This window comes from Humulus lupulus, chromosome 4, assembly GCF_963169125.1.
Source record: "Humulus lupulus chromosome 4, drHumLupu1.1, whole genome shotgun sequence".
NCBI lineage: Eukaryota > Viridiplantae > Streptophyta > Magnoliopsida > Rosales > Cannabaceae > Humulus > Humulus lupulus.
The window spans coordinates 27,321,116-27,335,245 of record NC_084796.1 but is presented as its reverse complement, the minus strand read 5'-3'; the positions used below and the strand labels follow the sequence as shown (position 1 = coordinate 27,335,245).

Sequence of the window (14,130 nt, the reverse complement as noted above, 5' to 3'; positions counted from 1 at the left end):
ATATATTCAATTTATTTGAGTTGAATGCCATTTCAATAGACACCAATTTCTCAGCCTAGAGAGAAAGAGAGCGAGAGAGGGAGTCGCACACAGAGATGGCGGGTCAGATTGTTAAAGCAAGGAGGGATGGAGGCATGCATGACGTGCCCTCTTTGTAATAAGCTCTTGAGGAAAGATACTACCATCTCTCTCTGCCTCCACACGAGTATGTTCCTTCTCTCGACTCTTTCTCTCGTCAATTCTTCTTTTCTCTCAAGTTTTTCGATGATTTTTGTGATCTGGGTTTGCATTGTTTTTGCGTTTTGTGTGTCTGGGTTCTTCATGTTTTTGTGATTTTTTTGATCTGGATTTTCAGCTATTATGGAATTCGTTTCCAATTTCTTGTCAAATCGTTGTGTTATTGATTTGCATTGCACGACCTGTTTGTTAATTTCAATTCCGTATGTGTAATTTTTCTTCTTTGCATTTTGAGTTGCTCCTTTTCTGTTTTGGTGTGTGATTGCTCTAATATGGACATTTTAACGAGGTGAATGAGGCATTGATTGAGTTACACAACGTGACACAGACTTTTGCTAGAAATATTCAGCATTCCTTTTCAGATTTTGATCTTCGAGTTCTAATGAATACACTGAAGGTAGTGTACTCTCCCTTTGAATCATTTAAACAAAGGTAAGAATCATAAACTCTTTTGCACTTCCACATTCTTCTAAAATATCTAGGTTTTTTTTTTTGAAAACTTTTTTCTGTTATTTTTTCTTCATTATATACTAGATTCTGTAAATGCTATGTTCATTTTTGATTAATGATTGAATATGTATATAAGGTATGGACAGATGGAGCGGGCCATCCTTTCTTCTGAAATTGCTGGGGTGGATCTCAGGGGAGCTGTTACTCGTGGTGTGGGTGCCCATGGGATTGAACTCAGTGAAACAGTTTTCAGAATGGAGGAATCTATTCCCCATATCATTGTACTTCTTGAGGCAGCTGTAGAAAGGTGTATCAACTTTACTGGTGATTCTGAGGCAGATGAACTAATTCTTGCACTTGATGACATAATGTTACAATATATCTCTGCTTTACAAGAGACACTAAGATCATTAAGAGTGGTCTATTGTAGAGTCCAAGAAATTTACTTAGCTAGTTATATAGTAGTATTATAGTATCTATAGTATTATCTTTATAACTGTGGATTTTTGGTTCAGACCGGGAATTATTTGGACACTCATAGTAGTACTTGTAGATTTTCTAAGTTTAACATATAGTTTAAGAATATTAATGTTAACCTAAGGTTTGATTAATATGGTTGATATTAAGGATAATATATATTATACTATAAGGTTTAGATAAGAACCAATAGGATTTTAAGCACATGTTATGAATGGGTGATTAAGGATTAAGTATTTTGAGGATTAAATTTAATAAGGGTAAAGTTTGAATGCTCTAAGGTCAGTCAGCAGCTTTGAATACGTTTAAGGGCTTAGTCAAGGCTGTTTACTCAATTTGAATTAAGCTAAAAATGTGTAATTTCATGTTTAAATAATCAACGAATGCCGATATATCGCAACTATAGGGGGCGATATATCGCAGCACATAGATACGAAAAACACGAAATGATGTACGACTGCCTCGGGCATACTAGCCCAGGCGATATATCGCCTACAGGGGGCGATATATCGCCTCCTTCAGCTTATTTTGAAAGTTTTTGAATTTTTTTTCCATTCAGCCATTCAACCTTTTGATAAGTCCAACACCTTTTTGAACGAGTCTTCAGCCTCTGCTGAACGATTATTCAAATTATTTTCACTTAAAAAGCCATTATTTTTATTCAAGTTAAATTAAGATCCTTTCATTCCTAAACTCTATAAATAGGACCTAGTACCCATCCATTATTCACCTTTTACTCTAAGTTTAGAAGCTGCATGTTGCTAGGTGAGTGTGAGAGTGTAAACACTTGGGTGGGGAAATCATAAGCTTATCAAACACTTGGGGAAGTAAGGTTTCATAGTATTTTGGTTCGAGGTTTAGATTGGTCTACAAGTCTTCAAGGTATTTCTACACCTTAGTTCATTGGTATTATTTTATTTTAAGTTCTCATAGTCTTCTACTCAACCTCTAACCTTAATCTTTATTTTGGTTAGGAAATCTAAGTTCTTGAGCAAAAAGGTTTTGGTAAGTATTTTTGTCAATGGTTTAGTCCTTCCATTCTTTTCATTTCTCTTCTTCACTATACTCACTCTTTTTCAAATGGTTCTTAGGAGTGTTCCAAAGTCCCAACTCTGTCCTCTTATCCTGATATTTTTGTAAGGAAAATAGGATAGAAATTCATATGTTATATGTTTTATATGTTATCTTATGTTTCTTATGTTATGATAAGTGTTATGATATGTATGTTTGTAGGCTTGGGCATATGACCCATATGACTAACAAGACCCTAAATAGATTATGGGCATATGACCTGCTTAGCTAGTAGGACCCCACTAATCTCATGGGCATATGACTTGTTTAGTCTATGGGACCCCAAGTAATAATGGCCATTATAGTATGTGTATGATAAAAGTGTAATGTATGTTATGTTATGTTTTTATGTTTCTTATGAAATTGATGTATATGAACTATGTGGTAGATTTTCCTTGCTGGGCATTAGGCTCATTCCTTTTTGTTTATATGTGCAGGAAAATAGCTATAGTGGCGGTAAGATTCGTGAATGCTTGGGGAATGTGTATCGGTGATGAATGGATTCAAGGAGTCGAGAGTTTGATTTTCGAGGATGTAGTCTTGTTTTTATGGTTTTACATGTATTTTTCCGCACTTGCTATGTAACTCCTTTTTATTTTAAATTATGTTTTGTTTTTAAAACAATGGGATCCCATATCCTACTTGACAATTTATGTAAGTAACTCTTATTTTTACAAGTTCCTAATAAAGTTATGGTATTTTCACAATGTAAGTTTTATTAAGGATTAGTATGTTTAGTTTTCGTTAATGGTCCAAAAGTCTAGAGTAGTTGGGTCATTACATCTGTGGAGTAGACCATGATGGTGTTGGTTCAAAGAAAGAGATGGGATCAGACAAGAGAGATGGCAACACTGCACGAAAAGTTGAATTGATTTCAAATGAGGAGGAATGGTCCATTGTTCAAGGGGCTTTGTAGATCCTCACAGTTTCAGACTGTTTAACTAGCAGGCCCTCTGGTTTTGAAGCTTCCTTGAGAGCTACTCTTGCTAGATTAAGCACGACTTTGTCTTTGTCAGTATTTGGTTCAAGTGTGGACCAAAGCCCATCACATGTTGGTGATGACAGTAATGGAGAAGCATCTATGGGTGGAAGGGCTGCCTTAGATGTGGCAGCAGTGCGGCTTGTTGACATTACTGAGAAGGCCCGGAAGCTCTTTAACCTTTTAAGTCAGGTACATGATACCAATATTTCAATTTCAGAGGCATATTAGTTTTTAATGACTGAAAAAAGATTTTGTCGCATTCCTTGCTGGAACTTCTTGTGGGGTAAGGAGATGATGCTCACAAGTTTTACCTTTTGTTATGCAGTCTAAAGATCCCAGGTTTCATGCACTTCCTTTGGCATCTCAAAGAGTCACAGCATTTGCTGACACAGTAAATTAACTTGTATATCTGAATTATTCATTAGTATGGAAATTTTCGAATCCGAATTATTCATTAGTATTTTTATTGTTTTCTGTTCTGTATATCTGATCTATTTAGTCTCTATTGATCTTGCTCCTCTTAGTATAGTATATTTATTTATATGATAGATGTTTTTTATCTGAATGTCTTATACTCTCATGTTACTCGACGTTATGGTGAATATCTGGCCATTTAACTTGCAAGACTGAAGATTTTTTAGTTGTTGTGTTATGAGCTTAGACCTCCCACCAAGCAATTTAGTGCAGTTTTTGATCCCTTGAATCACACCACAACACCCTCCCTTTTTCTTTCTCTCTGCCTCAACCCTCAGGCGACAAGCAAGAACAAGGGCCCAGATGTGGTTCTCTTTTTTTCTCTATCTTCCTCTCCATGCGTGTCTCATTCTCAGGTGAAGTTTTATTTTTAGCTATGTATAACTAATTAACCTATGTATACATATGTTTGTTTGACTAATTAACCTTAGTTTTTGAACATAAATTTCAATGTTAAGGTCTACCAATTGAATGATGATGGAAAATGGGATGATCAAGGTTGGGCATGTCACTCTTGACAATTTGGAGGTTTGTTCTTTTCCTTGATCCATTCTTATGCACATTTAGTGTTACAAAATTTTACAAACCCTTTCAAATAGAGTTTTTTGGTGGTTGCTATATATTGTTTGTATTATGACTGAATGTGAATATCATTTAGTCATTATTACACAACAAAGAGAAGAGCTTGGTTTTTTTTTTTTTTTTTTTGTGATGGCATTACTTTTGCATTTTGTTAGTGCATATGGAATTTTTTTATAGCAAGAAGGTATTTTTTTAAAACATCTTTGGTGCATTTTGCTACTGGTTTAATGGCTTAGAATATTTATTTCGCTATTGGCTTTGGTGTATTTTGTTACTGGTTTGTGTTGTTTTTTTACTGCCTACATATTGTAGAATTGAACATTCACAGAATACGTGAAAATAAATGCTAACATATACATAATAATAAGTTTCTTCTTTCATTTGTAAGGAGACTCGTACAACTAGAAAGAACAATAGATGAAAAGCAGTGGAAAGGCATAACTGGGTTGTAACATTGTGTCAAATGTAGGATTTGTAGGAAATTTCTAAGGTAATCAAACTATACCTGCATAAGCCTTCTTTCTTCCAGCCACTGCTTAACTGGTATAACTTTATCATTTTCATCCTTCCACTCATTGGCCACCACAGTTGCTATGCGGTTTGCTGAAACTTTTGCTCTTGCAAGTTCTCGCTCTAGAGTCCTCTTTTCCTCCTGAATTTTTTACTCAAATGAGGTTAGCATACCATAATTGTCAAAAAGACAACACGTAAATTTATCTAGACTCACATTCAATTCTTCTATCTGTCATTTGTAATCGTGAATAGCATTGACTGCAACTCCTCCAGCTAGAACAACCTCCTCAAGTTCTTGAATGGTTTGGCTAAGCTTTTCCACCTCCTGAACCTTTTGGCAGTTTGTTTTCTCAAGGATTCTATTTTCTTCCTGCACATGTTACACATGTCAGTTACCTTGACAATTCAGCCTCACGATATGTCTATGCCGAACCAACAAAATAGAATCTGTTGTGATGTTATAAATACCTGGCAGATCTCAATCTGTCTCCTCAATTCAAAGTTCTGGTTTTGAACCTCTTCAACTATCAAAGCTCTTTCTAGCCATGACCTGTCAAAAAAGTAAGGGCTTGAATTCTAGCCTTGACCTGTCAAAATGCAAACGCCTCCATTAGTCTTATTTGAAGTACACTCATTATATTTGAAAATATCTCATGAAAGACCATAACTCACCTTGTGCTCAAGAATATTTTCAGTGACAGAGACTTTTTCATCCATTTTTTCAACCTCGTCCTGACTGGATTTAAATGGGGCTAATTGTATGTTAGGTTTGTGGCATTAGCTCGCCAATTGGTGAAAACTTTGGAGGTGCTGTTGGTGAATGATTTAGGCTATACGAAGAGATACGTACGCTGCTTGTAGGTAATTTTTTCTTTAAAGGAAAATGTATATCCTTAGTGTTTCAGTTTTTGTTTATGATTGTGACATTTAATTATTTGTGGGTGTGTTTTGGGAATCTGCTAGTTTTTGGTGAGATATCATTAAATGTTATCAAGACACAGTGGCAAAAAGTTTCACTTTCACCTTTATGTCATCTTTATAGCACAGTAATATTTCAAGTAGTTTCTTTTCACGAGTTTGGAGTGTCTAAACAATATTATATAATATCTCATATCACTTGTATTTTAGTTATAACCATCTTTCCAAATAAGTTTGCGTTTGTAATACTTTGTGAATGCATATTGAGAAAGACTTAGAAATGTTATAATATATGATCAGACTCAACTCTAAGACAACTTTTCATTAGTAGCTTTTTGGTTACTGTTTTATTGATTTTTTGTTTTTTGTTTTTTGCCCTTTCTTTTAAATTCTAATTACATTAATGCTTGCCTTTCAGATTTCTGAAGTGGTTAATAGTATGAAAGACTTGATTGATTATAGTCGAGAAACAGGGACAGGACCTATGGGTAAGTTTAATGCATCTTAATCATATTTAGATTTAATTATCTATTATTTTTTTCGTATGCATAATTTTTTAAAGTTGAGATCTACATTGGATTTCCTTACTTGACTTCACTGGTGGTCTGAGAGTTCCTTTGAGTAAGAAAAATTTATGCTTTACTGACCATTTTTTAAACCTTAAAAATTTGAGTTAGTACCTACCTATAATCTCTGTTTTAATATGTTGTCAAAAAGTGTTTGGTCAGACATTGCTTGTTCTTTGTCCTTTTAGCCTGTTAACTTTTGCATTACTATTCTTGCTTAATTCTATGGAACTTAGTGAAGCTATAACAGATGTGATAGGAATTGCAGAATAAAATATTCTTAAATGATGCTTGGTAAGGAGATTAGTTGCAACTCCTTTCAATCTGTAGAAGAAATGTGAAAAATATATATTCATATATAGAAATTTGCATATATTTTAGAATGGATATGATCTTATTCTTAATAGTGCCTACCCTAAAGTGAGAAGCTTTTTCACTAACCTCTATTAAAAACTAACACATCAGTGTAGATAAAATCATATTATCACCCCCACTTAGTTAGCATGATAATGTTTTCCTGAATTTTGCATTGGGTGTGAAACTGGAAGTACAAACTAGAATTTGAACACTAAACTCTAAATGTGAACTAGTTGTAGTTTTAATAGATCTTTATGCTACTTAAATTCTTCCATGTACAGTTTTGAGATATTGTTGCAAGCTCAAATAGGATTCTGTTAGTTATGTTGCTCTAAATATTTTGCTATATGCATATACCAACTTTGTATTCTGTTATAGACTATCAACTGTATTGCATAAGGCTTCTCGAGTTTAATATTATTAATGAACCAATAAACTTTCCATGATTCTATTGTTTAGCCATAGCTTTGTCTTTCTATATATAAGAGAGGGCTAAATATTTACAAGAAAAACAAATTATTTAACATTTATTGGTTCCTTAATACACTTCACAACAACTTTAATAATCATGATTTTCCATATAAATGAATTTCTAAGCTTTGCCTTGTGAATGAGCTAGATGACAGCTTGCTTCTTGCAGCTAGCTTCTTGGACTATGCTAATTGATTCCTTGTATTATTTATTATCCCAAATCATATTTAATTTCTCTTTTAAAATAAATTATTTTTCATGTATTAAGTCTAATTTTATTTTTGATACAGTAATCATCTACACATCCTATTTTCAATTATTTGGTCCTCCTTTTGGTGTATTGGTTATTCCAGTAAGCTTTATTGATTATAGGCTGACTTGTCTAAGTGTACTATTTTAGTTTACTATTAACTCTAAGTTTAAGCATTAATTATTTAAACTCTTGTGTAGCTAAGCAAATCAACTTTACAGCAAAGACAAGTGCACAATGGAATAGATGATGAATTGGAGGGTGGAGGAAGCTTCATGGTTTACTTTTTGTGTATCTTGTTATGTTTCTCGTTTTTACTTTTGAAGCACAAGATGTGCAAGACTATAGAATTTTATTATGTATGCTTTCAAATTCAGGTTAGAACTAAGAACTTTTGAAGTGGATAGTGTCATGGTTTGAAGTAGTTTGTCTTCAAATGTAAAAATAGTCATGGTTTATCATATATATTGAATATTTAAAAAAAAAATTGATCTATTTAATATTACACTTGTGATCAATTGTGATTTTTTTAATCAAAATACAATAATAAAAACTTTTTATAACAATTAAAAATGCATATTACTGGGAGAATTTACAATAATTATGGTTGCTTTGTATAATATATTATAATTGGGACAAAAAGTTATGATTTATATAATAGAATGAACTAAAAATGTTATAAAATGATCAAATATAACAATTTTCATAACAGTTGGAAAGTGTTATGCATAAAGTTTAAGATTAAACTCCAAATTTATAATCAAATACTCTAACTAAATGTTGTTATTTGAATATTATAGCAACTAAAAATGTGTTATTGAATAGTTTAAGAAAACATCGAACATAACATTCGAATACTGTTATAGAAAAGACAGGACTTTTAATAACAGGGGCTATGTTAGCGTTTTCAGAAGCGTTATCAATACTCCCGGTTAGCAGTTTTTAAGTGTTATGAATACTGTTTTTTCTTGTAGTGTGGTTTTGTCACAGACATTGGCGACTAATTCGCGACACATGGTATGACTTCCGTACGTAGATCGAGCTAGCGTTTGGGCCATGGATTATCCTATCTCCATGATCGATAGCTTACCTCGAGGCAGAGGAGGATCCTGAGAAGCCGGACGAGGATACCGACATAAAGCTGGATAACCTGATGGATATCCTATAGTAGGTTATGCTATGAGAGTCTTGTTGATACTTTTTGTAAAAGACCTTGCAAACCTACTAGTTTGTAGGACTTTGGTGTAGCTGTAGCAAGCATATGTAGAAATCCGATGTGTAGTTGGGGTTCTCTTTTTGTATTTATCATCCTGCTAACTAAAATCCTATGGCATGATCTTTCATGATCATTTTGTATTCCTAGGTTATATCCCTATATATTATGGCTACCTATTTTGAGTCGAATCATTATGGTTCTTCTTTCTTGTTTATCAGAAAAAATGGTATGCTCATTTATTACAAGGATAGTATTCTTCCTTACTATACATTATGGCATAAATACTTGGGATGGTGCCTAACACTTGAGTCAAGGGAGGTCGAGCTGTTAATTAACCAGACCCAGCCGAGAAAGTAGTCGTTTACCAAGATGCAGGTCATGGCCGAGGCAGAGGAAGGGGTCGAGGCTGAGGACAAAGAGTACAGCCGGAACCAAATCTAGCAACTCAGATAGAGGATCTTTGACTTTGTGGCGGCTGCCGAAATAGAAAAGGTAATCTGTGTTGGTATCAACTTCTTGTTCCTATGTGCTTAGGAGCTTTTTGATTTGGAATCAAACAAAATGGCAAGGACAAGAGCTCAAAGGTCGTGCCTGCTGATAGAGCTCAGAACGTGCCTGCCGCTAGAATTCCAAACCAAGCTGCTAGAGTTCGCGATATAGCCGAGCAGATAAATAACCCGCAAAGGCTATTGGAGATGCACGGAGCCCAAATTGAAAGAGGGCAAAAGAGACAGGAGGACGCTGATGCCCTCCAAGCTTAAAGGTTTAACACCCTTTTGGGATGACTCCCCATGCCACCCAATAATGCTCAAAACATTGAAATACCACCTGAATACAATGAATAATAGAACCCTGGCCCGCATGTTTTCATTGAGAAACTGGTACTGCCAGTTGAAGCACCATGAGTTGCCCGAACAAAACCTATATCAGAATGGTTCGGCAACTAGAATCCACCTATATTCGAGGGGAGCAGTGACCCATCAATGGTAGAGGAATGGATCAGTATTTTGGAAAGATTCTTCGCCTTCATTGGAACTACCGAGAGAGAAAAGGTAGTTTGTGCGACCTATATGATGAGAAAAGATGCTCGCTTCTGGTGGGACGCAGCCAAGAAAGGGCATAATCTTGCCGAGATGGAATGGCTAGAGTTCTTGACCTTGTTTAATGGAATGCACTTTAGTAAGGCAGTGATCGAGCACAAAGTGAATGAGTTCACTAATCTGAAGCATGGAACGTCGAGTGTGCAGGACTACGTTCAAAAATTTGAGCAGTTGTCTAGGTTTGCGAAGAACCAGGTGAACACTGAAAACAATAAGATCTGGAGTTTTATGAAGGGCCTGCGCAGAGACATTGCCAGGTGTGTAGACACTAGTAGAATTGGCCCGGAGACGTATGCCGAAGCTGTGGAATGGGCTCTTCACCAACAGTCTTGGGCCGTGTTAGACAAGCCAGAACCACAGAAGAACGAAGATAGGAGGTACACTCCCAACAACCTAGGACAGTTTCAGGCCAATCAGAATGGCCCAAGGGGAAAGTTCAACCCAAGGTTTGGCCAGAACTTGGTGCGAACAAACAATCAAAGAGGCACAAGGTCAATTTTTGGGGAAAATAACAAAAGAACAGGGGGACCTCCCAATCAGGCAATGGCTAGTCCCAATACACAACCGAGACGTGAGTTTGAACAATGGGCACTGTGCAATAAGTGTAACCGATGCCATCGGGGCGAGTGTGGGGTATATTATAACTGTGGAAAGTTAGGGCACTTTGCTAAAGAGTGTCGAATTCCATCTAAGGGAAATGGAAATGACCAGTAGGAAAAAATTGGAGCTCCGCCTCGAGTTTATGCACTTACGCAAAGCGAGAAGGGAGCTGGACCATCTCATATGGTGTCAGGTCAGATTTCTATCGCCCAAACCTCGGCATATGCATTAATGGATACTGGTGCATCGTATTATTTTGTATCTGCATCCTTTGTGGAAAAATTAAAAAGAAAGTCTGAGCCTCTGCCTGTTATTTGTGGGGTATCCTTGCCTTCGGGGGAGGATATGTTGGTGCGGACATGGGTTAGAGCCATACCAGTTTGGGTTGAAGGTCGTGAGCTGACGATGGATCTGTTAGTCTTGGACATACATGAATACGAAGTCATATTTGGGATGGATTGGTTAACCAAATATGGAGTTGTTATCAATTGCACGAGCAAAAAATTGGTCTTCACCCCTGCGGGAGAAGAACCATTCGAATTCAAGGGTACGTCAAGAAAAAAGAAGTGCACCATGATTTCTGCGATGAAGGCGAGAAAAATGTTGAGTGATGGATGCATCAGTTTTCTGGCAAACATAGTGGATAAGGATAAAGAAATGACTCAACAACCTTCTGATGTACCGCTTGTATGCAAGTTTCCCGATGTATTTCCTAAAGATCTCCCAGGGATTCCACCAGACTGAGAAATCATGTTTGAGATAGATCTAATTTCGGGAACTGCGCCGATCTCAAAGACTCCTTACAGGATGGCGCCAGCTGAACACAAGGAGTTGCAATTGCAACTGCAAGAGTTACTGGACAAGAAGTTCATAAGGCCAAGCCATTCTTTGTGGGGAGCCCCAATCGTATTTGTGAAAAATAAAGACGGCTCGATGAGAATGTGCATTGACTATCGGTAGCTGAACACAGTGACGATCAAGAACCGATATCCATTCCTAGGATTGACGATATTTTCGATCAACTACAAGAAGCATCAATATTTTCCAAAAAAGACCTACGATCAGGCTATCATCAGCTTAAGGTTAAGGAGATGGATATGCCAAAGACGGCCTTCAGAATGTGCTACGGTCACTACGAGTTCTTAGTGATGTCCTTTGGACTAACCAATGCGCCTGCACAATTCATGGATCTCATGAATCGCTTATTTCGTGAGTATTTGGATAAGTTCTTCGTCGTGTTCCTTGACGATATTCTAATATACTTAAAAAGCCAAGAAGAGCATGCAACACATCTTGGACTGATCCTTCAGCATGTGCAAGATGAAAAGCTTTACGCTCAGTTTTTGAAATGCGAATTCTGGCTAGAGAAAGTTAGTTTACTGGGGCACATAATGTCGAGAGATAGAATTTCAGTAGATTCCGCCAAGATTGAAGCTGTTAAGCAGTGGAAACCTCCGAAAAATGCTCATGAGGTTAGAAGTTTTCTTGGGTTAGCAGGATATTACCGGCGAATTGTGGAAGGATTTTCCAAAATAGTCGCACCAATGACTGCCCTCACCCGTAAAAACATCAAGTATGAATGGACTGAAAAGTGCGATAAGAGTTTTCAGGAGCAGAAAAAGATATTGGCGACTGCCCCAGTGCTGACAATCCCTAATGGCACAGAGGGATATACTATTTATAGAGATACCTCAGGACAAGGGTTAGGAGCAGTGCTGATGCAACACAGAAAATTAATTTCTTATGCTTCTAGACAACTAAAAAAATTACGAGAAGAACTATCCAACTCATGACCTGAAGCTGGCAATGGTGGTTTTCACATTGAAAATTTGGAGGCACTACCTGTACAGAATACACTGTGACATCTACAATGATCACAAATGCTTGAAGTATTTCTTCACTCAGAAGGAATTGAATATGAGACAGCGTCGATGGTTGGAGCTATTCAACGACTACGATTGCGACATTCTATACCACCCGGTAAAAGCAAACATGGTGGCAGATGCATTGAGTCGATAGCCAAGTGCTTACATTTTTCTGCAGTTACGTGCCGACCTTGCTACCTTGGATTTAGAGATAATAGTCGGTCAATTGGCTAACCTCTCTATCAAGCCTACCATTATGGAAGCTATAAAAGGCAGGCAGTTAGTCGATCCTTGGGTTCAAGGACCGATGTACGAAGTGAGGGACGAGGGGTGACCAGGATTCCATATCTTCGAAGATGGAGTATTGGGGTTCAAGGGCAGAATGTGTTCCGTACGATGGCAAGATCAAGAAGCAGATCTTTTTCGAGGGACATAATGATCCTTATGCCATGCATCCGGGTACCACGAAAATGTACCAAGACTTGAGAAAGTACTTTTGGTGGCCTGGGATTAAAAATGAGACGACATAATATGTGGCACACTGCTTGACTTGTCAGCAGAAAAAGGCCGAGCATTAACGGCCAGCTGGATTGTTGCAACCCTTAGAAATTCCAGAATGTAAGTGGGAGATGGTCACTATGGACTTTGTCACAGGTCTACCAGCCACTCCCAAGGGGCACGATGCCATTTGAGTTATTGTAGATAGGCTAACTAAGTATGCTCATTTCTTTCCGATCAAGGTAACTTATGGGGCACATATGTTAGCAGATATTTATATTGCAGAAATAATGAGATTGCATGGTGTACCCAACTCCATCGTATCAGATCACGATGGATGTTTTACCTCGACATTCTGGGATAGAATCCAAACAAGGTTGGGTACTAAACTGAAGTTTAGCAATTCTTTCCACCCGCAAATAGACGGTCAAAGCGAACGAACAATTCAAACCCTAGAAGATATGCTAAGAGCCTGCGTGCTCGACTTTCAAGGGTCATGGAATGAGAAGCTTCCACTGATAGAGTTCGCTTACAATAATAGCTTTGATGATTCCATCAAGATGGCTCCGTATGAGGCTTTGTACAGAAGGAAATGTTGATCACTGATTCATTGGCATGAGACCTGTGAAAGAAATTTTCTTGGATTAGATGAGGTTGATCAGATTACCAAGGACATCTGAAAGATAAGGCAACACTTGCAAACTTCAGTTGATTGACAATGCAAATATGCCGACCGATGCAGAAGAACCCTGGTGTTTGAGGTTGGCGATAATGTGATGTTAAAGGTAGCTCCGCTATGAGGGGCTATGCGGTTCGGGAAGAAAGGAAAGTTTAGCCCAAGGTTCGTTGGACCTTTCAAAATCATAGAGAGGATCGGGGAAGTAGCTTATCATTTAGCTCTTCTGCCTGCCCTATCTAAGGTGCATGACATGTTTCATGTATCCTTGTTGAGAAAATAAATGCGCGATCCCTCTCATGTACTCAGCTATGAGCAGCTGATCCTTGATCCTCAACTCGTCTAAGAGAAGAAGCCGGTGAAGACTCTTGACCGAAAGGAAAAAGTGTTGAGGAAAAAGACGGTGCCGTTGGTAAAGTTTCAGTGGTGTAACCACGACATTGAAGAGGCAACCTGGGAAACAGAAGACAAGATGAGGGAGTTGTATCCTCATTTGTTTTAAGTTTCGAGGATGAAACCTCTATAAATTGTAGGTATTGTAACGTCCTGCGTTTCGGGTACCTTTAAACAACTCATGTCGGGATTGTTTTCCCCGAAGTAATAATATTATATTTGTTTGGAATTTATTTCCATGAGTTATTGCTAGCCAAATTATGAATTTTGTGATTAAAAGTCAAGATAAGACTTTTGTTCTTGGATCGACACAAAAACCCTAATTGGGTAAAAATCTCGAAAAATAAAATGGAAAACTATAGAAAATTATAAATTTTGTGATTAAAAGTCAAATTATGGAAAACTAGCCAAATTATAAATTTTGTGATTAAAAG

The 14,130-nt window shown here is 37.1% G+C and overlaps 1 protein-coding gene and 1 long non-coding RNA gene across 2 annotated transcripts; both read left to right on the top strand.

Moving 5' to 3' along the window:
* The first annotated feature begins 522 nt into the window (after positions 1-522).
* Positions 523-3,151, top strand: LOC133832019 (conserved oligomeric Golgi complex subunit 7-like). The gene is made up of 3 exons (XM_062262413.1): positions 523-669; positions 824-1,106; positions 3,005-3,151. The coding sequence occupies exons 1-3, from the start codon at positions 620-622 to the stop codon at positions 3,149-3,151; spliced, it is 480 nt and encodes a 159-aa protein (XP_062118397.1). The 5' UTR covers positions 523-619.
* A 118-nt stretch (positions 3,152-3,269) lies between these two features.
* Positions 3,270-5,164, top strand: LOC133828888 (uncharacterized). The gene is made up of 4 exons (XR_009891362.1): positions 3,270-3,406; positions 3,543-4,047; positions 4,150-4,219; positions 5,039-5,164. It is a non-coding gene; the product is annotated as an uncharacterized LOC133828888 (long non-coding RNA).
* Positions 5,165-14,130: the final 8,966 nt, after the last annotated feature.

Coding starts and splice junctions, on each gene's coding strand:
- LOC133832019 (XM_062262413.1), top strand. CDS start 620: ATGAATACACTGAAGGTAGTGTACTCTCCCTTTGAATCATTTAAACAA. Junction 670..823: donor TTTGAATCATTTAAACAAAG/GTAAGAATCATA, acceptor TATGTATATAAG/GTATGGACAGATGGAGCGGG. Junction 1,107..3,004: donor CACTAAGATCATTAAGAGTG/GTCTATTGTAGA, acceptor AGTCTAGAGTAG/TTGGGTCATTACATCTGTGG.